Genomic DNA, 27,505 nt, shown 5'->3' on the forward strand with positions numbered 1-27,505 from the left:
TTGCCTGAGAGACAAGCTAACAGACCTTTGCACTTGCTGTACAAGCCATTAGAGTTCTTGTCAGAGGCTGGTGACCCCAATTTGATCACTTCCCCCTGGTGGGGAGGCCTGGCAGCACACGGAGGAACGGGAAGCAGGTTACCCAATGAGACTTGATATGCTTTGGTCATATGGTGGGGGAGGAGGTCCCCTTCTGTCAGAGGTCTAGGAGAGGGGAATAGGGCAAAAGGGGTGGGGGTGGGGGGGATACAAGTGAGAGGATAACAATCCTGGTGTAATCTGAATAAATTATAAGAAAAGAAAAAAAGGGGGCAGGAAAGCCTAAAGCAGGCTGAGAAGGGACATCTCAGACAGCTTCCTGGAGAATGCATTTCTGTGTTGGGTCGTGACAGAGGAACAGAACCAGCAGATGAGGTAGGGTACAGAAGAGATGACTATAAAGCAATTGGAGGCCTGGGTACAGATTGATGCTGGCAAATGTTAAAGACCATCAGGCTCTCGTGTATCTAGCTGTGCCATGCTTACAGTGAGGAGGCTGGAAGGGCAAATCTCATTTCCTGTCTACTCCCACTGGGGCCAAGAAGAGGAAGGCATGCCCCTTCACTGCGGGAGGTGAACCTTCTGTGTTATGAGCGCCATCGCTTGCACGTAGCCCGCTCACCTGAGCTCCCTCAGCTTCTTTGCCATGGGCCAGGGCTTGTTCCGCATGGTGGCGATGAGCTTCTTCTTCTCTTCCACCTGCTCCAGGATCTGAGCCAGCTCCTCCTCAGCCAGGGACTCTCCAGTAGAGACACTGGAGGCCAAGGAAGTGGACCTAGAGGCAGGGCCATGGCAGATGCAGACAAGAGTTAGAAAGACTCTGGACAGGGGAGGAATTCACAGAAAAGATGGGCTGAGCCCTTGACACTCACAGGGTTGACATCCCCGCCAGAAACTGGCAGTGGCTACCACTGCTGGCTAGAGGTGGCCAAAACTGTGTCCTGTAGCCTAAGGTATGACTAGGTTGCCTTCTCGAACTTGATTTCTCCATCCATCCACTCTCCAGCACAGTGGTGTCCAACAGAAATAAAAGGTGAGCCACTTGTAATTTGAACTTTTTCTTTGTTTGTTCATTCATTTGTTACTTCCTTCTTTCCTTCCTTGCTTGCTTGCTTCCTTCCTTCCTTGTAAGGATTTCAGGGCTGACAAGATGGCTTACTGGACAGAGCACTTGCCATTCAAGCTGATGAGCCTGAAGACTTGAGTTTGCTCTCTGGAGCCCACATAATGGCAAAAGGAGAGAGAATCAACTCCACAAAGTTGTCCTATGACCTTCAGATACACTTCAAATTCACATACACTGTGATGGGTAGTTTTATGTCAACTTGACACAAGCTAGTCTCATCTTTGAGGAAGAATCCCCAGCTAAGAAAATGCCGCCAGAAGATGGGTTGTAGGCAAGCCTAAAAGGCATTTTTTCCTAATTAGTGATTGATGATGAAGGACCCAACCCACTGTCATTGGTACCATGCATGGTGTGGTGGTTTGAGTAAAAGTGGTTCCCATAGGTTCATAGGGAGTGGCACTATTAGGAGGTGTGGTCTTGTTGGAGTAGGTGTGGTCTTGCTGGAGGAAATGTGCCACGGTGAGGGCAGGCTTTGAGGTCTCCCTGTTGCCTGCAGATCAAGATGTAGAATTCTCAGCTCCTTGTCCAGCACCATGTCTGCCTGCACACTGCCACGCTTCCCGCTATACCGATAATGGACTAAAGCTCTGAAACTGTAAGCCAGCCCCAAATTAATGTTCTCCTTTATAGGACTTGCCGTGGTCATGGCATCTCTTCACAGCAACGAACCCCTAAGTAAGACACCTGGGCTGGTGGTCCTGAGTTCTATAGGAAAGCAAGCTGAGCAAGCCATGGAGAGCAAGCTAGTGAGCAGCACCCTTCCATGACTCCTGCCCTGGTTTTAGTTCCTGCCCTGGCTTCCTTTGATGACTGACAGTGATAAGGCAGTGTAAGCCAAAAAACCTTTTCTTCCCCAACTTGCCTTCTGGTCACGGCAGCAATAAAAACCTTAACTAAGACACACGCACACTAATACTTTTTTTAAATCTCAAAAACTTTATTTAAAATGCTTTTTATTACAAATTTAAAGTCTGGGCTGGGTGGTGGTGGCCCACGCCTTTAATCTCAGCATTCAGGAGGCAGAGACAGGTGGATATCTGTGAGTTCGAGGCCAGTCTGGTCTACAGAGTGAGTTCGGGGACAGCCAGGGCTGTTACACAGAGACACCCTCTCCCCCCCCCCCTTAAAAACCAAATTAAAACTAAACCAAACCAAACCAAAACAAAACAAATTTAAAGTCTGAGAAAGCCCTTTATTATCCCCAAATTGTTGATAAATAAGAACAGCATAGCCCCCCCTTTTTTTATTTTAAAAGCTCCTGTTGAAAATGCTGAAATGTGACCATAGATATTAGTCTCATGTTTAAGAGGCAGTAGTCCTCAAGTAGTGAGAGTGCTGAGGTTGAAGGTTGCTGCACCACTCAGAATTTAGAGCTCAACCCTACACTGAGCAGGAAGAAATTAGGTGTTATGGTCTAACAAGGGTAAATTGTCCCCAAGTAATACTCCTCCTGGATGCCCAAGTATTCAAACTCATACAATAAGTGTTTCCATCTCACGGATTTTTAAAACTCACCCATTTTCTTTGATCCTTTTAATCATAAAAGTCCATTAAGTGAAACCAGCAACAACTCCTGGTCAAGAGAATAGATCCCTGACCTGGATGGAGACTTAACATTTCAGCTGGGCAGAGTCAATCCCTTGACCCAGGGACCGCCCATAGGAAGCCAAGCTGAGAACATGGGCAGAATAATTAGTCCTTAGATAAGAGATGGTCCTCCCCTCCCCTCCCTTCCCCTCCCCCTCCCTTCCCTTCCCCTCCCCTCCCTTCCCTTCCCCTCCCTTCCCTTCCCCTCCCCTCCCTTCCCCTCCCCCTCCCTTCTCTTCCCCTCCCTTCCCTTGCCCTCCCCTCCCTTCCCCTCCCCTATCCAGGTCCCCAGTGTAGTAGTTTACAAGGCTACAGTCACGTAGCTTATAAGCTGGTTTGCTTCTTTGAGTTATCTGGAAAAGCATAACTTCTTTTCTTCTTCGTCTTTTCCAAGCACGCTTTCCTTAGCACTTTGGGCTTACCCATTTTGGGTTTCCTTATGCTTTCTCTAAAGCTCCCCTCCATACCATGTGATGTCTTATTTATCATATACTTGGCTTCCGTACCATCTCAAATGGCATGGCTTTCCCCTTTCTTCCTCTGCTCTCTGGGCAGCGGCTGTAGTTTACAGCTGGCCTGCCCTAGGGTTATTTCAAACCTTAATAAAATTGTCCTTGAATTTCCATTTGAGTCCATTCTTAAATTCTTTTATTAATGAGGCCCAGAACCTCAAGGGGAACCTCAACTTCTCCTGTATCAATAGTTTGTTAGAAACCTTCTTTGAGTGTAACGTGACATGGAGAATGACCAATGAAATCTCTGTGCACCAGGTCATATGAGACTGAACTTTGAATCAGAACAGCTAGTGGCAATTCATGAGCCCAGATGGCAGTCAGGGTGTGTCAGGGTGTGTCAGGGTGTGTCATGGGAACTCAAAGATGTCCCTCTCAAAGAGGGGTCCAGGGCAGTGTATCCTAGGTTGAGGATGCGTGTCTCACTCCAACTCAGAGCCAGGCTGCAGTTCAGGTTACAGATAAGACCAGACCGTGAATTGACACAAAAAACAGGAATTGCCCTCTGACACAGCAGAGACTTCTATGGCTGCAAAGATCAGCTCACAGGCTCACAAAACGGGGAAAGTTTAATTATAGTTGGAAAAGTAGATTCACATATGCAAATTGCTTTAGACGCACTTTAAAAAGTTTCCTCCAAGTCAAGTGGTATATGATGGTTTTTCTTCGATGTTTTTATCATTAACAAAATACTTTGATTCCAAAGTCAATTCAGGTCAGTTTCAAAACCATATCTGTCTGTCCAAGTTCAATAAATCCACTAACTCCTATGTTAACTCGGTTGCATTCATGTCAATTTTAAATGATGCTACATTAATAAATTGGAAACTCATTTCGTCAGTCTCCCTGCTCACCTGTCGAGTGCTTGTTGCCTAATGGTTATTGTGTTGGCGATACTAACAACTACAGAGGACTTCTGTCAAGTCCCCATGCTATGCCTCTCCCCATGCCCTGGTAATACTACCTGATCAGCTGTTATAGGATCCAAATTATTGTGTGTGCCCAGTATGGCCTCAGTGACAAAGTGATACAGTAGCTGACAGGGTAGGTGAGAAGAGAGTCTACGCCCGGTGGTTTGGACGAATGTGGCCTCGTACGTTAGAATGCTTGGTTCTCAATCGGTGGAAGTGTTTTAGAAGGATTAGGAGGTGTGGCCTTGTTGGGGGAGGTGTGTCACTGTGGTGGGCTTTGAGGTTTCAAAAGTCTAAGCCAGGCCCATTGCCACTCTCTTTCTCTGTCTCTCAGCTCCTGCCCTAGAGCAACGCCTGTCTGCTTCTTGCCATGGTGACCATGGACTGACCCTCTGAAGCTGTAATCAAGCTCTCAATTAAATGCTTTCTTTTATAAGAGTGCCCTTGGTCATAGTGTCCCCTCATAGCAGTAGACTACTAAGACATTATGTCTGGATAACCTTAACGAGGCTCATAAGGAGAGTCATCAGGACTAATTCAGCTTTCAGAGACAAGTTTACAGAAAGCTCTGTGAATGAGTGTGAGCTTCTTAACTCCTGGAAACAAAGGAATCGTAGCATACTATTGGACCTGGAAAGCCTAGCATAGCTACCTTTGGTCATACCCTACACACATTCCCAGTGATAGCTGTCTTTGAGTCTTTGTATGATGGTTTCCCTCGTTGGAGGGAGTTGTCTTTGTTTAAATGCTGTTCCTTCTCCAGATACTTACTGAAATGCTCACCTTCTCTGTAGAGGAAACGTGATGCCCCAGGGCTGCAGCAGTACAACACTATCTTATCTTGTCTTGTGTGCACATTGCTTTCTGTCTTGTCTTAATTGAGTCTCATCTTTCCTACTAGACAATCAGCATCTGGGGAACCAGATCTGAGTCTTTTTTATCTTTCTATCCCTGTCATGGCAGTCAACTAAAGCCGGCACCGTTGGGTCCTTGTTGGTAACTCCTTATATTGTATGTGTCATTTAGGGTATGTGTTTGTTCTAAAACATGAGATACCTGAGGGTAATGGGCAATGTATTCAAACAGCTGGAGGTGGGGCTTAATGGTAAGGCATATGCTTAGAATACAGAAGGACCTGGGTTCAGTCCTGGGCACAACAAATAAACAACCAAAAGAAAAAGCTGGGCATGGGTGGCATTTGATTATAGTCCCAGCACTTGAGAGTTGAGGCCTGTTAATACTGTGCAGTAAGTACAGCCTCTGAGCACAAACAAAAGTGTGTCAATATGTGCTGTGTGCATCTGAGTACAATGCCTGAGGAGGCCAGGAGAGAGCTCTGGATCCCCTGGACCGGGAGTTAACTGCCCAATGTCGGTGCTGGGAGCTGGACTTGGGTCCTCTGGAAGAGCAAGCAGCATGTGCTCTTAACCACTAAGCCATCTCTCCAGCCTGGAGTGAAGACATTCCAAAGAAACACTTGCGTGCCTCTCCCTTTGGTTAGGAGATTATTAGAACAATGGACCCTGGGAATTAGAATTTCCAAGGAATCTCATGCTGGGAGAAGAAAATGGGTGAACCTGGTGCCAGGCAGAGGAAGAAGAGGAAGAGATTTCACACGGTTCTCGTAGCTTGTCAGGCCACCTTGCAGGAGAGATGGGACCCAAAATGATGATGGGCAGGACCATACCCCGACCAGGGCTGCCCAGTATACACACCTCCTGCCTTTTCTCTGAGCCTAAACTTCATGTCAGGGCCAAGACAGACTTGGAGTGTGACTACTGGACTTCTTTGTTCCTCAGCCCAACGTGGTCACACTTAGTAAATCTCCTTTCTCTTTCCTCTTACTGAATATGCCAGGGTTCAGGGTCTGGCCCTAACTAAGTCTGTCAACAGTTTGAACAAAGAAAGCATGCTGGAAACCGGAAGGAACCTCAAGTGTTTGCCAGACCCCTGCTTCTCACACCTGCTTCAAACGCTTCTCTCACCCACAATCAAGAGGGATTCTTCAAATAACGCTAGAAGAGAGGAAATCATAGACTATCTCTAACGAGTGCCAAAGAGTAGCCATCAAAATTGGTAGCCACAAAATGGAAGGAAACCGAAGCTGACGGTTCCATAAGTTGCCTGTCTACTACTGTATACACAGCTGCTGCCCATTTGCTAGTGGGACAAAGGGCTCCAAGTCGATTACCCAAATGTCCATGGCCTCAGACTGGCAGAACTCTTGAAGTTCTAGACGGCCAAATTTTTAAAAAGAGAGGGGTAGCTGAGTGTGGTGGCACAGGCCTTTAATCCCAGCACTGGGGAGGCAGAGGCAGGTGGATCACTGTGAGTTGGAGGCCAGCCTGGTCTACAAAGTGAGTCCAGAGAAACCCTGTCTCGAAAAACAAAACAAAAGAAAAGGAAGGGGGGGGGTATATACACATAGGGAAAGTGCGCGCGATCCCTGTATGACTTCCAAGTCTAGTGCCATTAATTAGTCTGGAGTCACTAGCTGAAAGTCGGGAACCTTGAGATTTTATCTCCACTCTGCGTCTGGGCCACCTCGCAACACACAGAGTATCACTTGCAAAATGAGATGCTGTAAAAACAAACAACAACAACAACAACAAAACCAGTGTCGTGGGGCTGGTCTACCTGTGATGGTTTGGGAACGCAGGAGCAAGAGCAGTAGCTTCTTTTCCCCCACAGGTGAAAACCTTACCCTTGCCAGGGCCAGGAAGTGGGTAGCCGAGCAGACAGGGAGAGTCCCAATCAGAGCCACAACGCACCTGGGCTTTCTCGGCTGCTTGCCAGTCTCCTTCCTCAGAGTCTCCTTTTCCTTCCTTCGAGGTGTTTTCTGCTCCTTGAGGGAAGTCCTCCGGTCCCTCTTCTGCCCCTGGGAAGGCCTCTCCATCTTGCGTGGTTTCGGTCCCCGGGGTCCCCTGTGATAACTTCCATGTTCGATCTGCTTCTTCCGGGAAGAGCCTGGCCTCGGGCTACCTTTAGCAGGCGCCTTCCGACTAGCCTGGGTGCAGTGCCTGTCTTGGGGACATGCAGCTATGGAAGTTTGTTTCCTTGAGGATTTTCTTCCCCACTTGTTACCTGCAAGAGCAGAAAACGGACAATGGTGGCTCCACAAGACTCAGCCCATGTGAGCAGCTCCCCCTTGTGGGGGTTGGGCAACAAAAATCCAACATGCTTCCCAGAGCCTGCTAGCTCTGTTGAGTTCAGAAAAACGATGTCCTCAAAGAACATTGAGACACCACAGATGGTCCCTCTCTGACCTTCCGTCATATCCCTGGAGACCCACCCTGATGTAGAGGTGTCCAGTCCTATGTTAGGAGAAGAGAAGCCAAGAAGATGAAACTGGACAGACTGGCTTTCTCATGTCTGATTGACATTAGCTCATGCTTGTTGGAGGTTGGTCTGATGCATTCTCAGGCTAATTGCCGGCTGGAAAGATCTAGTTACTGCCCTGAACCTTGCCTCCCTGGTTGGCTGAATAAAATACACCTGGGTGAGGCAGAGGAAGGGGCGGAGGGAAGGTTCGGAGGCGCTTTGGGGAGAGAGGATCTTGGGAGCTAGGAGAGATGGGAGGAGAATTGCCGTGGGATAGGAATAGAGCCGCGTGGGCCCGGAGAAGGAGCTCTGAAGTTCCGCCTGGAAAGAGTGGAGAACGTTAGCAAGTATTTTGGGATTCTGGATGGGAGGTAGCACAAATAGAAATTATTAGAAGCAGACGGAATGGGATGGAGACTGGGAGTTATTAGAGGACAGCGTAGGAGGTAATATCTGTCTTGCCCCAGGCAAAGGCTCATTCTAAAATGCATCCGGTGTCTGTGTTTTCATTGATTGCTAGCAGGTTAGGAAATACTACCATAATAATATTAGCCTAATAATAAATATTTATTAGGCCTTACTTCTAAATTAACCGCAACACATGTTCTATTGTTCTCCAACACAAATTGTTCATAAAAGTGAAATTCTCCCTCGAGTTTTGGGTCTTTGGTTCTGAAGCTCTTGTGAGCATCCCTCCTCTGTGTCCCTCTGTGACAGTCACTCTCAATTCTGTGCATCCTGCCTCACTGATTAAATAAGCTCTACATGCTCTTTGGAGTGTAGGAGAACTGTTCTCTTTTTTTCTTTTCTTTCTTTTTCTTTTTCTTTTTTTGGTTTTCTGAGACAGGGTCTCTCGGTGTAGCCTTGGCTGTCCTGGACTCACTTTGTAGACCAGGCTGCCCTCGAACTCACAGTGGTCCGCCTGCCTCTGCCTCCCGAGTGCTGGGATTAAAGGCGTGCGCCACCACACCCAGCTTGGAGAACTGTTTTCACACAGGCCTTTGTCCTTTGAGCTCCATTTCCTGATCTAAGGCAAGCTACTGCAGTTAAAAAAAAAAGATTCATTTTTATTTTTATTTATTTGTGTACCTCTGGGTATGCCTCTCTGTGTATATATCTGCATGCGGGTGTGAGTACCAGCAAGAAGCCAGAAGAGGGTGTCAAGGTCCCCTGGAGCTGGAGTTACAGGCGCTCGTGATCTAAATAACAAGGATGCTGGGAGCCAAATTTGGGGGCTCTGTAAGAGCAGCAGGTGCTCTTCATCTCCGAGCTGCCTCTCCAGCCACTTTTTAGTGGTCCTGGACATTCACATCTGTGCTCTTAGAACTTAGGAGGTGGAGACAGAGAGGTGAGATGCTCAAGGCCAACCTCAGACACAGGCTGGCCTGGGAGACATAAAATCCTGTCTTAAAAAATGGGCGTGGGATGGGGTAGGGAGAGATCTCAGTGGTTAAGAGCACATACTGTTCTTGCAGGAGACCTGAGTTCATCTCCCAGTTACCTTGTCAGGAGGCTAACAACTGCCTGAAACGCCAGCTCCAGGGGGATCTGGCGCCCTCTTCTGGTTTCCATAGACACCTGCACTCACATGCAGACATACAAGGAATGCGCGCGCACACACACACACACACACACACACACACACACACACACACTGTATTTTAGGAGGCTGGGAATCTAGTCAGAATATGAAATGGGTTTCTCAAGAGAGAGAGAAAAAAAATCTCACTCAAGTGTCTTTTCAGTGTATGATATTGTGGCTTTTTGAGTTGTACCTGCAAAAGGTGTAATTTACAGCAAGATTTAAATATTAAGAAAAATTTAAACTTTAAAACTTTATAAAACTCAACACCAGGACTGGAGAGATGGCTCAGAGGTGAAGAGAACTGGCTGCTCTTCTAGAGGACCCGAGTTCCATTCCTAGCACCCACAGGGAGGACCACAAGTGCCTGGAACTCCAGATCCAGATGATCTGATGCTCTCTTCGGCCTCTGCAGGCATGAATATGCTACACAGACATACATGTAGACAGAACACACCCATACACATAACACTTAAAAATAAAACTTTAAATGTAAGTAAAATATGGTATGGTTAGTTTTTATTGTCAATTTAATCTAGAGCAGTGGTTCTCAATCTGTGGGTCATGACCCCTTTGGTGGCGTTGAATGACCCTTTCACAGGAGTTGCCTAAGACCATCGAAAAACACAGATATTTACATTATGATTCATAGCAGTAAAATTATAGTTATAAAATGGCAACAAAAATAATTTTATGGTTGGAGCGAGGGGGTGTGTCTCCACAACATGAGGCACAGCATTAGGAAGGTTGAGAACCGCTGATCTGGAGTCTATACAATCTAGAGTCACATGGGAAGTGGGACCGATGGATTTCTTCAAACAGATTGGCCCGTGGCCATGTCTGTGGGGAACTGCCTCAGTTATTCCTAAGGTAGATGGTCCTGGGCCATATAACAAAAGTCAGCTGGGGGCCAGGCAGAGAGCAAGCTGGTCAGCTAGGAGCCAGGCAGAGAGCAAGCCGGTCAGCGTTCCTCCACGGTTTCTCCCCTGACTTCCCTTAGTAATGGACTTGGAAGTGGAAGTTAAATGAATCTTTTCTCCTCTAAGTTGCTTTTGGTCACGGTGTTTATCACAGCAGCAAGAAAGCCAACAAGAATGAAACATAAGCTAGCTTACTCATCTTTTTAACAAAAAGCTCCTTTTGTAAATGAGACTGCAAGGTAGGTTTATGACGTGCATTGTTTGGGTTTGAAGATGGGAGAGAGGTGCTAATATGTTTCAACTTAGAGCTACAAATATTCTGACCTTAAATAAACACGTTTTACTTATTTTCATATTTCAAGATGACTGTTTGAGAAGTCCTTTGGAAATTGATCCTTATGTCTGTGGATGATTTTAGATTTATCAGTTGTGTTGCAGTTTCTTGATTTCAACCAGCATGTAATGGAAAACTTGAATGGGGGGGGGTAGGAGGAGGGGGGAAGGAGAAAGAGGCTGAGGAAGTGGAGGAGGAGGAGGAAAAGGAGGAGGAGGAAGAGAAGGAAGAGGAAGAGGAAGAAAAGAAGGAAGAGGAAGCAGAGGAGGTGGAGGAGGAAGAGAGAAAGGAGGAAGAGGGAGAGGAGGAAAAGGAGCAGGAAGAGAAGGAAGAGGAGGTGGAGGAGGCGCTCTGTCTCTTCCGTGTCCTCTCCACTTTCCTCATTTTTCTTTCACCTCAGTACTTTCATGTGTGTTCCTGCCAAGAGCATTTTGCTTGTGAAGACTGGTGATTCCATCAGGGAGGAGCAAGAACATTTTGAAACATGCCCAGAATATTATGCTGTCTGTCCTGGCTAGTTTTATGTCAACTTGACAGAAGCTACAGTCATCTGAAAGGAGGGAACCTCAGCTGAAAATCCATCTCCATAATATACCCAGCCATAACAGCGTTTTTCAAATTAGTGATTGTTGGGGGAGGGGCCAGCCTACTGTGTGGTGCCATCTTTAGGCCGGTGATCCTGGGTTCTATAAGAAAGTAGGCTGAGCAAGCCATGATAGGCAAGCTAGTAAGCAGCACCCCTCCATGGCCTCTGCATCAGGCAGCTCCCGCTTGAGTTCCTGAGTTCCTGAGTTCCTGTCCTGACTTCCTTCAGTGATGTGGTAATGTAAGTTGTTTTTGGTCATGGTCATGGTGTTTCATCAAAGTAATAGTAACCCTAATATACTGTCCTTACTACGTGCTGCCCTTAAGAGGAGTCATTTGTTAGAGTGAAACTAATGGACCAGGGCCAAAGAGATGTCTGCTTCCAGCCCCTTCAAGCCTCCCTGTTTCATTTAAGGATGGAAGAAACTGGCTACATGTGAAGGTCACATGCCCAGTGAGACGTAACGATGGGACGCTACTAAGTGGTAGAAATAAACTTTCAAGCTATGTAAGGACAGTGTTGGGAGACCCTGAGCACACTTGTCTAAGTGAGAATTGGCCCCCTGAAGGCTTCACACCATATGGACTTCACAACATTTTGGGAAAGCTGAAACCGCAAAGACAATAAAGCCATCAGTGGCTGCCAGGATTGAGTGGGAGGAGAAGACTGAACAGGTGGGCTGCAAGGTATGTTGGGAACATCTTATTCTGTACAGTATTGTGACAGTATACTTATTTCATTATGCACTTTCAACACCCATAGACTATACAGCACAATGAATGAAGCCTAGTGTTAATTCTGGACTTTAACAAGAATATATCAATATTGATTTACAATATGTAGCACACTAATGCAAGGAAAAAGGAAGGTAATTTATGCTAAACTTTAATATAATACAAAGTGATAAAATATTGGGGCTAGAGAGATGGCTTAATGGTTAAGTGTAGAGGAATGTTAATTCAGAACATGGCTCTTCTGGCAAGAGATCACATCCAAAGATGATCTAGGTCTGTGTGATCCGACTGGAATACAAACATGCCTTAAATCCAGGAGACAGAGGCAAACAGATCTGAGTTCAAGGCCAGCCAGGTATAGAGCAAGTATCAGGTAAAGAAAAGCTTAGGTCCAGGCATGGTGATACATGCCTTTAATCCAGGAGACAGAGGCAAAAAGATCTGAGTTCAAGGCCAGCCGGGTATAGAGCAATATCAGGTAAAGAAAAGTTTAGGTCCAAGCATGGTGATACATGCCTTTAATCCCAAACAAAGATAAAGTTAGTTTGTAGAAGGAAGCACCCATGTTTGAAAGTGATGTCTAATTGAGTGGCAGAAAAGGTGATGAATCAGAGAAGATTTGACAGACTAGGATACGCCCAACTCTCATGAAAAGAGAGAGGAAAGGGAAGCTACTTAAGAGGCAGTTTTTCAGAGCGAGGAGGCAGTTTTTACTAGTACAGTAATAGAGAGATGGGTTGCAGAGAGAGAACTCAGGTGAAGATGGAACAGGCTGAAAAAGGAGAAGAAGCCAAAAGATAAGAACACATTGCTGAATTAGCTTGAGGCCAAGCAGAGCAATTCCAGGCTGAAAGAGAAGCCAGATTAAATCAGTCAGTTGGGAGAAGAGTTTGAGCCAGAACAGCTGAGTTAAATCAGCCAGCCCAGAGCTCAGAAAGAACAAGTAAGGGTGAGCTTGTTAAGCAGTAAGTCTCAGAGGCTGAAAACATCCTAGGCCTAGGTTAGATTGTATGGAGGCTAGAAGCTTCCAGGACTAGACCTAGGTTAGCAGAAGGAGGCAGTAAACCTCTAAGACAACAACTGAAACAGGTGAATAAAAATTCTTTTTACAGTTAAGGTCTTTGGCTGGTCTTACAGAGGACTAAATTCAATTCTTTACTCACATGGTGGCTTACAACCACTTGCAACTCTAGGTTCAGGGGATCTGACACCCTCTTCTGGCCTCATTGATCACTGGGCATGGATGTGGGTGCATAGACACACATGCAGTCTAACAACACATACACATTTTTTTTTGAAAAGATGATTTATCAATGAGATAATTTGAGGGAACACTCAAAAAATATCCTTTTAAAGATTAAGGAGTCCTTGGTACAGACCTAAGGACCCCTAGCTCTTTCATCCTGGCCTTTCCAGGCTTTACCCTTAGTTTTACTATAGCTTGCCTGTAGGAAACTTTCCTCCCACCCCACCCCCATTTCCTGGAGACTCTGGCCTCTTGGTGTGAACCCAGAGTCCCCATGGCTCTTTCCTGTTGTCCCTCCCAACCTTTCATGCTAGCCCACCTCTATTGCTTTGTGTTACGGGAAGCCCATCAGAAAAGCCTTCAGGGGCCTATCAGCCGCCACAGTTGCCTAAGATCTAGAGCGAACAACAACAAGCAAAGATCAGAATACCAACCCAGTGAGGATGAGACCAGGTATCTACACCAATAAACACTTCAAACATCAAAAGTCCACATGTCTAGATCCCAGCACAAAAGCAAACACAAGGAGCCAGCACACCTCCTCCGGAAGCCAGAAAGCCTACTGCAACAGGCCCCGAGAAAAGCAATGTACCTGAAGTACAAGACATATTATAATAGCAATTATATCAAAATAGCAATTACGAATATGCTCAAGGACCTCGAAGAAGGTATTGTAGAAACACAGTTGAATGAAGAAAACATTTTAAGATATGAAAGTAGAATTTAACAACAACAACAACAAAAATATATATATATAATCACTAAAGAAAACGCAAACTGAAATAAAACCAAAAATGAAAAATTTAGGGTATCACACAAAGCCCTTAGAGATAAGCCTCACTAACAGATTACAAGACATGGGAGAGAGACTCTCAGGTCTTGAAGATAAGATAGAAGGAACAGATGCCCTAGTCAGAGAAAATGCTAAACCTAAAAGAATCCAGGCACAAAGCAGCCAAGAAATATGAGACACTATGAAAAGACCCAACTTGAAAATAATAGGAATAGAGGAAGGAGAAGAAATCTAGGTCGAAGGCACAGAAAATGGTTTGTTTGTTTTTTTAAACAAAAATAGAAAAAAAAATCCCTAATCTAAAGAAAGAGATGTCTATCAGGATACAAGAAGCATACAGGACACCAAACAGGTGTGGCCAGAAGAGAAACTCCCACAACACATAACAACTAAAGCACTAAATGTACCAAACAAAAAATATTAAAAGCTTCAAAGGAAAAAGACCAAGTTAACATATAAAGGCAGATCCCATTGGAATAATGCCTCACTTGTCAATGGATACTAAAAGCCAGATGGGCCTGGACAGATGATTTACAAACTCTAAGAGACCACAGATGCCAGCTCAGACGACCATACCCAGCAAAACTTGCAGTCACAGTACACGGAGAAAGAAAAATGTTCCACAATAAAACCAAGTTTAGGCAGTATATACATCCAGCTCTACAGAAGGCGTTAAAAGAAAAAACTTCAATTGGAAGAGATTAGCTACATCAAAGGACACAAGGAATGATTAACTTAAGAACAGTAAATAAAAGAAAACATGCCCACACCACAAGAACCAAAAACAGGAATCAATAAATATTGCTCGTTAATAACTTTTGACATTAATGGTCTCTATTCCCCAATAAAAAGACACAGACTAACAGTCTGGGTTAGAAGACAAGATCCCTCTCTCTGCTGCATCCAAGCAATACATCTCACCATAAAGGAAGATAAACGAAATTATGAAACTTGCAGGTTAATAGATAGAGCTAGGGGGGAAAAAAGTCATCCTGAATAAAGTAACCCAGATCACAAAAGACAAATATTGTGTTTTTCTCTTACGTGTTGATGTTAGCGTTTAGGCTTTCAGTACATGTGCTACAATCTGGATAACCACAGAGGCTAGGAGCAGGGGCAGGCGAGGCTTTCCTCAGGAAGGGGAAATAGAATATAGTGTTAGCGGAGAGGTAAAGAGGAAACTAAAATAGGAGGATAAAATACGGAGAGGGGTGGGAAAGAGGGGGTGTGGGGAGGGACAGCTAACACTAACGGCCTTTGGAAAAGCAAATAGAAACCCGCTATTGTAGAAGCCTCCTAAAACAAACGCCATAGGAAAGGAATACAGATGGCATCCCAAAATAATCGGGGAGGCGATGCTACAGCTAGACATCTTATGCCATCAAGTAAAAAAAAAAAAACAAAAACCTCCAGTACCAGGAATGGGCAGCATCCTGCTGGGCCATTGGCCAAAGGGGTCCCCTGAAGCTCTCCAAACACGACAGGCTATTGGTTGGTCTCCACGCCTGATGGGAAGGCCCTATTGCTGGAGACACTTCCTTATGTTACCCAGCATGGAGAAGTGCAGCTGGTGCCTAACTGGAAGCTTCGGCCCTCCTGAACAGAGTTCCTGGCTTTGTAAGGTACTCTGCACTGCCAGAGGTGAAAGGGAATCATCAGTATCTCCTAGCTACAAACCCTGTGACCCGCAACAGCAACCTTCCTGCGAGATCTACGGGTGCAATAGCGGTACATATGTTGTGGGAGTAACTAACCACTTTATAAAAAATTGGGTTTAAGGCCACCATGAGGTGCTCACACATATCTATCCAACACTGCTAAAGTGGCCTAGAGCACGAGGCTAGATAGGCCATGGGCCCAGGGGAAAACCAAATGCTATTATTATTCTGCTAAAAGATCATAGAAATAAAATGATTTCTAATGGGGCATCGCCACACCCATAGATCACTTAACCCACATCAAAGACACTTCTTACAGTGAGACAGGAGTCAACACAGGGACCAACAACTGGGCAATGCGTAGGGAGTGAAAGAGTTTGGAGCACTCAATCCTAAATATGATGTCTTCATCAAACACCCCACACCTCTCACAGCTCAGGGATCTCTGAGGAAAAAGAGGAAGGAAGACTGTAAGAGCCAGAAGAGATGGAAGACGCCAAGGAAACATTGCCTTCTGGACACAGCAGGACTGATGCCTATTTGAACTCAGACCATGGCAACACACACTGGGCCTGCAAGGATCCAAGCCAGGCAGGGTTCCAGCACTGCGAGGCAAAGCAGATGTGAGATCTCACCCCTAACTGAGAAACTGCTTGCTTTAGACTCACCAAGATAGGAAAGATGTTCTCTTCAAGGTTGCTAAATACAAACAGCCAAAACGCTATGAATATAACATTAATATGATTCCTGATTGTTTCGTGGTTCTTCTTGCTGTATATGTTGTTTATTTTGTATATGTGTAATAATATAAATGTGTATGTAAAAAATTTTTTAAAAAAGGACCTTTGTAATGGATACCTGCTGGGAAAGGGAAAATCAGTTTTCTTCAATGGAGTGTCACTGAGTGTGTCACCTACACTCCAAGGCAGACCCCACGCCCAGGAGCAGCTGCCCAACTCAAAACGAACTCCATTTTTTCATGGACTTGTTGCATTTTGTTTTGTTTTGGCATTTTCAGTTTTGCTTGTTAGTTTTGATTTACATTTGTGTGTGTGTGTGTTCTTTTTCAAGAGTGATCAAGAGAGAAAGAACATCAGATTGGGTGGGTAGGGAGGTAGGAGGACTCTGAAAGGAGTTTGGGGGGGCAAGGAAAAATGATCAAAATATAGTGTATGAAAAATTTTAAATTAAAAAATTAAATGAGCTCATGGGATTGGCTTATAACATAAATAAGTGATTATACAAATTAAGTATTTCAAATTATTTCTAAGGAGCTGGGCATGTGGCACATGCTGTCATCCCATCACTCGGGATGCAGTTGCAAGGACAAGAAGACCAGGAAATGGCAGTAGCGGGCAGGACCTAGCATGCGTTAGCATGATCTTCTGTGTTAGGGTATGTTTAATTGGCACAGGAAGTTGAAGCCACGGCAATGGAGGAAGATCTCTGTTTGTAGCTTCTCTGGCCTCTTTAGCTTTTCCTGGGGCTGCCTCCCTGAGAGCCTTCTGCCTGGGCCTCCCTGAAATGCTGTAGTCACAGTCCGCGGGGGAGCTGCCTAAGCTTTCGGGTGTGGGTCCTGGCTGTACCACGTGCTAGGTGCTGCCTTGTCCCTGGGATAACGAATGTTCATAGCTTACTTACAAGGCAAAGCTCGAAGTGTCTCTAATTCTGGGAGTGTCCTTGTTAAAGCTGAGGCTGAGCAGCAAGCAGGCCGTCTCTGCTTGGCCTAATGCCTCCTTTCCGGTTAAACCAAACGCTTCCCAGAAACGGCTCATGCTTGTTAATGATCAAGGAAAGTGGGAATGAAAAACAGGGGAGAGACGGGGTTGGGGGTGGGGGATGGAGGTGGGGGTGGGGGGGGCAGGGGGATAGAGGAATGAAAATGTGGGTTGAGTGGCTCAGGTTCAGGGCTAGTGTGAGCCCGGCACACTACCCAGGAGGCCATCGCTCCCCCACACTGCCTCACCCCATCTACCCCATCCTCCCTGCATGAGAGCTGCTCTCATGGCGGTCTCATTTCCTGTGGCCAAGGACAGGAAGAAGGAGGCAGTGGCTGCCGTCTGAAACTCTCCTGGCCGCAGCCCCGTTCACCGTGGGGGCCCGCAGACTGGAACTCGGCTCCAGTTACTTTATGCAAGAAGCTCCAAGTCCAACATTTCTCTGATCCCTTGGGAAAAGTCCTAAGTTCAGAACTCTCCCCTACTCCTCATCCCCTGCGCCACAGACAGACAGACAGACAGACAGACAGACAGACAGACAGAATGGATGAGGATCGCTAAGGAGGGACAGCTGCAAACAATAGGCTCTTAGGATCATGCAGAAGAGTCAAAGAGTGGCCAGCTCCGGCAAGGTCATTACTGTAGACGCCGCATGATTTTCTGCACAGGTCACTGTCATTTCCTCTAGGAGCCCTGCAAGGGAGTGACAACTACCCTTATCCCATTGGTGGGTAGGAACCTTGGGATTTCTCAACTCGAGCTGCCGAGTCTGAATTCAAGTGCAGGGCCTTCCCACGCCCCTTGAGTCTGCGCCTCCTCCTATACCCACTCTGCCTAGAGGCCCGGTAGGTAGGACCCATGAGGGTGAAGACGAAGGCTCACCTTCCTCCTCCAGGCTCTTTAACTGGTGGCTCATGGTCACCGAGATTTCAAGGCTCTGGCTCTGGCTCACATCTTTTTATGCCTCCAGCCCCGGGTGCTGTCATGCTCCAGGACCTCTTCCCGACAGCAGCTGCGGTCCTCTGAGGTTAAAGGTAGAGGTATAAGTTTTGTTGGGGCGAAAGATGGGGAAGGAAACAATTTGCCGCACGTCAATCCATCCACACACGCCTCTGCTCTGGTCTCTCTGCCAAGGACAGTGTGGCCTCACGTTTCAGGCATCACTTATACATGAGAGCCCTAGCGGGGTAGGAACTGCAGGCTCATCTCCTGACAATGATACCCACTTGCATCCCAGCCAGGGAAGGCGTGAGCTCTATTGCGCGGCTCTTTCCCAGTGTCTTGAATCCCTGATTGGGACAAAGGTATAAATTATCATCTGGGCTCGGTTTAAAGTGTGGGATATATATATATATATATATATATATATATATGGACAATGGGATCTCCTTGCTTTCCCGCCTCCCCTTCCGGTGCTCAGCATTGCCTTGTGCGTGCAAGGCAAGCACTCCTGGGTCCCGGAATCTACACTTGGGACCCGAGCCAGCACTGGTGACTGTCCCTCCTAAAGTCACCTGCTTGCTTACTCATTCTCTAAAGCGGCCTGCCTTTAGGGAAGGCTCATTTGGCTGCTGTGAAAACCACTGTTATCGTGTGATGCGGCAAGGCTGCAGAACCACTATGGTACCAAGGTTCCTGTTGTCACCAGCTGATTCTGGAGTTTGTCGAGTGGCCTTAGAGGAATTCCAGCCTCCTCCATCACTTAAGAAGGAATTGAGCTGCAGCAGAAACAGTATTAGGAAGAGATACATTTCCAAAGGAGGAGTCTAGGTGAGACAGGAAGGTTCAGCAGCTCAACCATCCTGCAGAGTGAGTTTTGTTTTTGTTTTTGTTTTTTTTCCCTGTTACCTTAGTGTGGTCTCTGGGGCTCACTTGCACAGGGAGGCTTTTTCCTGCATGCCCTGCTACGCATAGTTCTCCAGACAACTTCATGTCTCACCAGCATTCTATAGCTCCACCCAGTGGTACTATGGTAGGCTGTAGGTTACCCTTAGGCACTCTGGGGTGCCTCTGTGCCCGTGCCAGGAGTGTGAACCGGCTTCAGTCAGCTTCAGAGGGGAGCACAGGAGGCCTTGTGAGCTGGGGGTCTCAGGAGCCTCCCTGATAAGCATCTTGAAGGAAGGCAGCCTACTCCTGCCTTAGTCCTCTTTGTGATTGAGTCATCCATTTTCTCCTCCTCCTCCTCCTCCTTGTTTGTTCGATTATCTGGTTTTATTTTATTTATTTTTTCGAGACAGGGTTTCTCTGTGTAGCCTTGGCTGTCCTGGACTCACTTTGTAGATCAGGCTGGCCTCAAACTCACAAAGATCCACCTGCCTCTGCCTCCCTAGTGCTGGGATTAAAGGCGTGTGCCACCACCACACAGCTGTTTGATTACTCTGAATATTAATTTTCTGTGGGCTGTATAGCTGGCATAGATTTTCTCCCACTCTCTAGGTTGTCTTTTATGTGACTGGTGATTTCTTTTGATGTAAAGAAGCGTTTTGAGCTCTGAGGTCTCACTGATTGGTGGTTATCCCTGTTTCCCAAGGACTAACGTTCTGTTCAGAAGTCCTCACTTATGCCTGTGTCTTCCCACTTGTTGTTTCAGGTCTTGTGTTATGGTCTTTGGTGTCCCCACTAAGATCAAGAAAAAGAGAAGGGTGACAACTCTCTACAGTTCTATTCACTACAGTGCTTAGTCAGCAATAAGACAAGAGACAAAAATAAAGGTAATACAAATAAGGAAAGTCAAAGTATTATTTCCGTAGGATACAATTCTCTATATATGATATTGCAAAATCCCCACAGAAAACTTGTAGATCGGCAAAGTGTCAGGATGCAAAATTGACATACCAAAATTGGTAGCCTTCCTAATACGCTAGTAAACATAATGAAGAAGAAAACCAGAAAACACAAAATTGTCTGGAAACAAAATAAAATGCCTTGGGATGAACCTAATAAGCAAGGGAGTGAAAGATCTTTACAATGAAAATGTGAAAACCCTGAAAAAAGAATTAGAGGAAGACACTGGAGGATGGAAAGATCTCTCATGCTCATGATTGGAGGAATTAATTTTATTAATATTACCCTCCTACTAAAAGCAGATTTAATATGAGCCACAATAAAACTCCTCTCTGCCTGTCTATCTCTGTCTGTCTGTCTCTCTCTTTTTCCTCTTTCTGTGTGTGCAGACACACACACACACACACACACACACACACACACACACACACACACACACACACGCAAGCCATGGCATACATGTAGAGGGCAGAGGGCAATTTGCTGGAGGACTCTCTCCTACCACGTCGGTTTCTGGGGATCTAATGCAGATCATGAGTCTTTTCAGCAAGCATCTGCCTCGGATGGGCTTTTTACTGCTGTGATAAAACACCTTGACAAAAAGTAACCTGGTGAGGAAAGGGGTTATTTGGTTTACTTATCCCTGGTCACAGTCCACTGAGGGAAACTGAGGCAGGATATAAATTCAAGGCAGAAACTTGGAGGCAGGAAATGAAGCAGAAGCCATGGGGAATCTCTGCTTACTGGCTTGCTCAGCCTGCTTTCTTATACCACCTGGGACCACCTACCCAGGGGTGGCACCACCCTCAGTGGGTTGGGTCCATTGGCATCAATCATTAATCAAACAAATGCCCTGCAGACTTGCCTACGGGCAAGGGGATGGGGAATATTTTCTTTTCAATTGAGGTTCCTCTTTCCAGAGAACTCTAGCTTGTGTCAAGATGTAAAAAAAAAAAAAAAAAAAACAAAAAAACAAAAACAAAAACCAACCAGAGCAGCATCTTTATCTGCTGCGCCATCTCTGTAGGTCTTGATTCCTGCTTTTATTCCAGTCTGTTAGTTTGTGTGCTTTTAATTGTGAAACTGAGACCATTAATATTCAGAGGTATTAGTAACTCAGGCATGCAGTAATTCTTGCATTTTAAAAAGATTTATTTTTATTTTTAAGTATTTGGAGTGTGTGCGTGTATGTGTGTGTGTGTGTGTATGCACATATACACATACACACAAGTGTAGATGACGGTGGAGGCTAAAGGCATCATGTCCCCATGGAGTTGGAATTACAGCTGGCTATGAGCAGCCCCCTCCATGGGTGCTAGTAGTTAAGCGCAGGTCCTGTGCAAGAGCAGAACATGCTCTTAAGCACTGAGCCGTCTCTCCAGCCTCCTACCTTACACAAAATTTTGCAGTGTTGGTATTATCCTAATCCTTATTTGTTTAGCTACTGTTCTAGTACCATTTTCACTCCCCGGAGTCTCTTTGGCACGTTAATCACTCTCTCCAGTCTGAAGAAGTCCTTACGGTACCCTCTGCAGACAGAGCTTTCCTAGTGGTCATAAATGTCTTTAGCCTGCGTTTCTCATAGGATGTTGTTCCCTCTTCAAGAATTATGACACAGCTTTGATGGATGGTGGGTATAGTAATGCGTCTGGCAGTGGACAACTGTAGTATTTTGTGGTTTTCTTTTTTAACTTTATTTTTAAGTGTGTGTGTGTGTGTGTGTGTGTGTGTGTGTGTGTGTGTGTGTGTGTGTAGAGTGCAGTGTCCACAGAGAGCAGAAGATGGTATCAGATCTCGTGGAGCTGAAGTTAGAGGTTGTGAGAGTCACCCATGTGGGTACTGGGAACTAAACTCTGACCCTCTGCAAGAGTGGCATGCACTCTTAACCACTGACCACCTCCTGTCGTTATAAAGACTCAGCACCCAGATGCTGGGGTGAAACCTGCCAGCTCAGAGAGGCAGAGAAAGCATCCAGCCGACCTTCCTGCTCAGTTCATGACCCAGAAGGAAAAAGCCCTTTCGCCTTCTCCATGCTGCTTCAACCCAATGCCCTGCCTTTCTATTTGTTTTGTTTTCTTGTTTGTTTGTTTCTGTTTTGTGATACAGGGTCTCTCTGTGTAGCCTTGGCTGTCCTGGAACTCACTTTGTAGACCAGGCCGGCCTTGAACTCACAGTGATCTGCCTGCTTCTGCCTCCCTAGTGCTGGGATTAAAGACGTGCACTACCACCGCCCCGCCTTGTATGGTTTTTAAAGACAGTTTCTCTTGTAGTCCTGGCTGTCCTTGACTTGCTTTGGAGACCAGGATAACCTCAAACACACAGAGATCCCCCTGCCTCCGCCTCTCTAGTGCTTAGACTAAGGGTGTGTGCCACCATGTCCAGCTCCTTCCTACTTCCTAGGTGTCTGTCTGTCCTCCAGGCTTCTCTCACTCTCTAAGCTTTTTTCCCACGTTCGCTTCCTGTCAGTCTTGTTGCTTGCTCTGTCTCTTGGCCTAGGGTTAACTTTAATGTATCCTGTTTGTAGAAAGCTCTTGAGCCGGGCGTGGTGACGCACGCCTTTAATCCCAGCACTTGGGAGGCAGAGACAAGCGAATCGCTGTGAGTTCGAGGCCAGCCTAGTCTCCAAAATGAGTCCAGGATAGCCAAGGCTACACAGAGAAACCCTGTCTCCAAAAGCAAAACAAAACAAAACAAAACAAAAAGAAAGAAAGAAAGGAAGGAAGAAAGCTATTAAGTTAAAGTTGTGTGCTAGGGCTGAGCCACATCACAATAAGAAACAGGTTTTTATAGTTCACAATCTCGGGGCTCATAACGGGATCAAATATCCTGCATCGTTTATCTGGGACTGTTCTCCTTCAGAGTCTAGATAGAGCTCTGGCTCTGGCTGGCTTTGGTTCTGGCTCCAGCTCTTGGTTTGACATCTGGAAGTGTCTCTGGAGGAGGCTTCCTTCCTTTCAAAGTGAGCTTCTGGCAGGCTGCAGGCATGAAGCAGTCCAGTCAGTCTGGTGTTCCTTCAGCTTAGGTCAGCCAGGTGCTCTGTCCGAGGATAAATGAGACCCATCTTCTCAGTGTTCTCCGCGCTGGTGTGTGGAGTAGGGTGGTTGTAAGGTGTAGCCTGGTGGCTTCTCACCCACTGTCTGTATTTCAGTTTATTTTAACCCTGAAGGTCTAGTATTGGAAGAGAGGGTCTTCTCAGCAGTTTCCACAAAACTCCCTGGCAGGGCTGGCCTGTGCGAGGAGGAGCACTTCCCCCTGCTTTGTACAGCACTCCTTAGTGAAGCTTTCTCCAGCCAGGGTTTGATTTACATGGCTCCAAGCTGTTTCCCTGTGGAAATCTTACCTGTATTAATAAGTTGATTTAAAGACCTTTTCCCTTGCTGGAAAAGTAAATATTGTGTATTATCTCAACTGTTTTCCTTGGCAAGGCTTCTAATATGCTGTCTTACTCAGGAGTCGTAAATCAACCACTTAGTCTTTGGGACAGTGCCTTGCTATGTAGTCCTGGATGGCCTGGGACTTGCTGTGTTGGCCAGTTTCTGTGAAAGAGAAGGAAACTGTTAATCGACTGATGATGCAACATACATAATAGAAAAAAATCTTTGCTAGCTGTACATCTGACAGAGGGTTATCTGCCAAAACAAAACAAAGAAAAAAAAACCAACCCAATTAAAAATGGGCTATGGAAGTGAACAGAGAGTTTTCAGGAGGAGAAATAAAAATGGCTGAAAAGATTTCAAGACATATTCATCATCCTCAATATAAGGAAAATGAAAATTAGAACTACTTTTGAGATTTCATCTTACCCCAGTCAGGATGGCTAAGTTAAAGAAACAAATGCTAACACATATTGGCAAGGATTTGAGGACAGGGGACCCCTCATTGTTGGAAGTGCAAACTGGTGCAGCCTCTATGGAAACCAGTGTGGCTTTTCCGCAAAAAGACTAGAAACAAATCTATCATACGACTCAGCTATATCTCTCCTGGGCATATTCCAAAAGGATTCCATATCTTACAACTGAGATCTGTGCTCAATAGCCAGGGCGTGGGAGCAGCCTAACTGTTTATCACCTGATGACCAAATAATGAAAATGTCTTACACAGTGGAATATTATTCAGCTGTAAAGTAAAAGGATGAACTTTGTACTTAGATGGATGGAACTAGGAAAGATTCTGAGTGAGGTAACCCAGGTCCATGAAGACAAGCATAGAATGTTCTCACTTGTAAGTAGATCCTAATGTGGAATCTTTTTTGTTTGTTTGGTTTTTGGTTTTGGAGACAGGGTTTCTCTGTGTAGCCTTGACTGTCCTGGACCCCTTCTGTAGACCAGGCTGGCCTCAAACTCACAGTGATCCACCTGCCCCTGCCTCCTCGAGTGCTGGGATTACAGGTGGGCGCCACTGCACCCGTCTTTAGTGTGGAATCTTAACATTTGTGTATAACTTGTGTATAACTTGGAGCACCTGTTGAAACTGGAGAAGGGTGGTAGTGGCATGTATGTATTAAATATCTTGATGGATAGGGAATGGTAGAACACTGGCGCTTTGGAGAGGAAAGGGGGAATGAGAGGGAGAGAGATTTAAGTAGGGAGGAGGATGGGAGAGTAGGGCAGAGGAGAGGGTAGGATGAGGGATAACTAATGCCGAGTATATTAAAAAGGACACATGGAAACCCAGTTGTTTTAGACTTACTTTTATTTATATGTATGTGTATATGCCATGTGTGCGCGGGCACCCATGGAGGCCAGAAGAGCTATCTGGTTGTGAGCTGCAAAGCCTTAGTGTAACCTGAAAACCAGTATTTCATAAACTGCACACATGCATGCACGCGCGCACACATACACATGCATGTACATACATGCATGCACACACATGCACAAAACACACATGCGCGGGTGCATGCGCGTGCGCACACACACACACCACAAGTTTAACTAGAGGGGATATAAGTTTAACTAGAGGGGTTTCTGCTACTTCTAGAAGCCATAGGCCGCCAAATGAAAAGCCCAGTGCCAGGTGGAGTGAACCTCCCACATGTTGTTGGTCATAGGGGTCCTAGGAATTCCCCAGATGATACAGGATGCTGCCCTTGCTTTTTGATGCTCATCAGAACTTGATGACAAAGACACCACACACTTTGGTCACAGAACATGGAGAGATCAAGCTGGTTCCAACCTAGAAGCTTCCGTCCTGCTGGCTAGACTTCACAGTGCTGGAAAGATGATGTCCATACTACTCAGTGACAGTCCTATCCAGCTACAAACCCTGTGTGCTACAATAATGACCAGCCTGGCAAAGTGCAATGGGTAAAATGGTGGCATAAATGCTACAGAGTTATCAATTGTTTTCTGATTATAAGGCTCACCCTGCAGGCAGAAACTCATACCTGGTATGTAAATCTGCCCAAGAACCTGTGTCTGGGAGTTCATAGGCCCTAGTAGTGAAGCTGCCACTGTTGTTTTACTACAAGGACACAGTATAAAGTTATATATGTGTATATATCTATATCTATATATATACACATGCTAGTGTATACATACATACACACACACACACACACACACACACACACATATATATATATATATATATATATATATATATATATATATATTAGTGCAGCGCTCAGTCCTCAGCAGAGACACTCCTATGTGTAGTAAATGGCAGTTGATACAAAGGGCATAAACTGGTCAAAGTGCAGAAAATAACTGTTTAAGGAGTGCTCAGCCACAAATAGCACATCTATAGCTCCTCCCCTCCCCCAAATAGTTATTGAACAGATGGTTCAAAAACAAACAACAAACAAACAAACAAACAAACAAACAAAAATACCCAAACAAAAAGAGCCTGTAGATTCAGAAAAGTCCCAAAAGATAAGGCTAGTCACACAAATGACATTTGGCCAAATGGCTTAATCTAAACAACTAAAAAACACCAAACCTGACCACCCCCCCCCAAAAAATGATGGCTAACCCTGAGGTTACTAAGGGTCAAAGTTCTGGGTCTCTAGAGCCCACTCCCTTTTCTGCATCACTGAGTAGAGAGAAAGCAGTTAATATTGGTTGAAGTAGAGAGGAAAAGCTCCTGAAGTTAAATGGCTTCGGAAGCTGCATGGGTCTGTTCATCCTCTCTCTCCTTCTGGTCCAGTCAGGACTGACTCCCTGCAAGCAATTCAGAATGCAGGTGCCTTTCTTCCTGGCTTGACAATCCACAACTGTTGTGTGTGTATAGGGAGGGATGTGCATGCTTGTGGTTAAGTGTATAAACAAACATGTGCGTGCCTGCACATGGTGCCCTGTCCTCTCTTTCTATCTTATCCTTTTGAGACAGGGTCTCTCGCTGTATCTGGACCAGGCCAGCATCCAGTAAGTGGCCCTCCCACCTCTTTGCCCACGTTGTCCTGTGTGGCTTTTATGTGGGTGTGGAAGATTTGAACTCGGTTCCTCTGCTCACATAGCCAGTGCTTTTATCTAGAAAGAAATCTCTCCAAACCAACATTCCGAAATTATTGTTGGGGATTTTAGGGTCAAAGCTCAGGCCCCTGTATCTAAGGCAGTGCTGGGGAGCTTGCCATGGTGGTGTGGGTGCAAGAGAGCTGGCAGGCTGACCAACTCACCTACCACCACCCAGGCCCAGATTTAGGGCTTTGAGTTGGCCCACCCCAACATCTACCTCACAGACCAACTGCTGGAGCATGTGAAGGGGCTGGTCCTACCAGTCCAAAGCTGTAGGCTCTCCATGACACAGGGTAACAACAGGATGTCTGTGAGGAATCCCATGAGGATCCAGCCTTGCTGGTGTAGCAGAAGCTGGAGGCCTTGAACCAGACAGCGACTCACTTCGGAGAACATTTGCGAGTGAAGAAGTGTAGCCAGAAGGGTACACTGTGTGACACACGGTGACACACTACAGCTTCTACAATGAGATGCTTTTTTCTTTTGGGGTAGGGGGAGGTTGCAAGGGCCGAGGGCAGGTACAGAAGGACAGGGAGATGAGCGGAACTGGGGTACATGGTGTGAAATTCACAAAGAACCAATAAAAAGTTAAAAAAGAGAAAAAGCTCTGGCTCTGACAGTCCTGATAAGCTAAGCATGGCTGCTCATGCCCAATACACCAATTAAAGGGATAAGCAATGCTGAAAGACAGAGGAAGACTCATTCGGTGAGGTCACACTGGGAAGAAGAACAAACAAAGGTTATCTTGTGAGCTCCCAAGTCTGCAGTTGGGGCACTAACTATGCTAGATATAAATGATGGGCCAGAGGCCTGTCCTGTAAGGTGGTCCGAGGAGTGTTCAGAACTCTGTTAATCTCTTGACACAGCAGAATGTAAGGTTCCTGGGTTTCAGCTTGTCCCTTCTTCCTTAATTCCCTGGGAAATTGTAATTCTCTGGGGTCCATTGTTTCAATAGTCTGATAATTCAAATGTCTCCCTTTAAAATAACTCTTTCTCTGGCCTGAATAGTTACATCTCATAGAGACTTGTCTTTTATTTTAGGTGATTTCTGCATGAATCAGTGAGAAACTTCTTGAGTTCACACATTTACAAGTCAGGAGAAAAATCTCACTCGAGAAGAGCAAACTATCACAAAGATGCACCTTCTGTCCTTTCAGCAAACTTTTTGTCTTTTTTTCTTTTAACAGGAAGCCTTAGCATTT

At 45.7% G+C, this 27,505-nt stretch overlaps 1 protein-coding gene across 1 annotated transcript in view; it reads right to left on the minus strand.

Annotated features, from left to right (window-relative positions):
• TMC2 (transmembrane channel like 2) overlaps positions 1 to 7,451 on the minus strand; it is a gene marked incomplete at its 5' end in the record, with an annotated part of 53,942 nt that extends 46,491 nt beyond the window's left edge. Inside the window, 3 exons of the mRNA XM_084774529.1 lie at positions 662 to 814; positions 6,947 to 7,259; positions 7,442 to 7,451. Of these exons, the coding sequence (XP_084630655.1) occupies positions 662 to 814; positions 6,947 to 7,259; positions 7,442 to 7,451 (476 nt within the window). The remainder of the gene's footprint in view (positions 1 to 661; positions 815 to 6,946; positions 7,260 to 7,441) is intronic.
• Positions 7,452 to 27,505: the final 20,054 nt, after the last annotated feature.

This window comes from Acomys minous, assembly GCF_964271855.1.
Source record: "Acomys minous genome assembly, chromosome: 3".
Taxonomy (NCBI): domain Eukaryota; kingdom Metazoa; phylum Chordata; class Mammalia; order Rodentia; family Muridae; genus Acomys; species Acomys minous.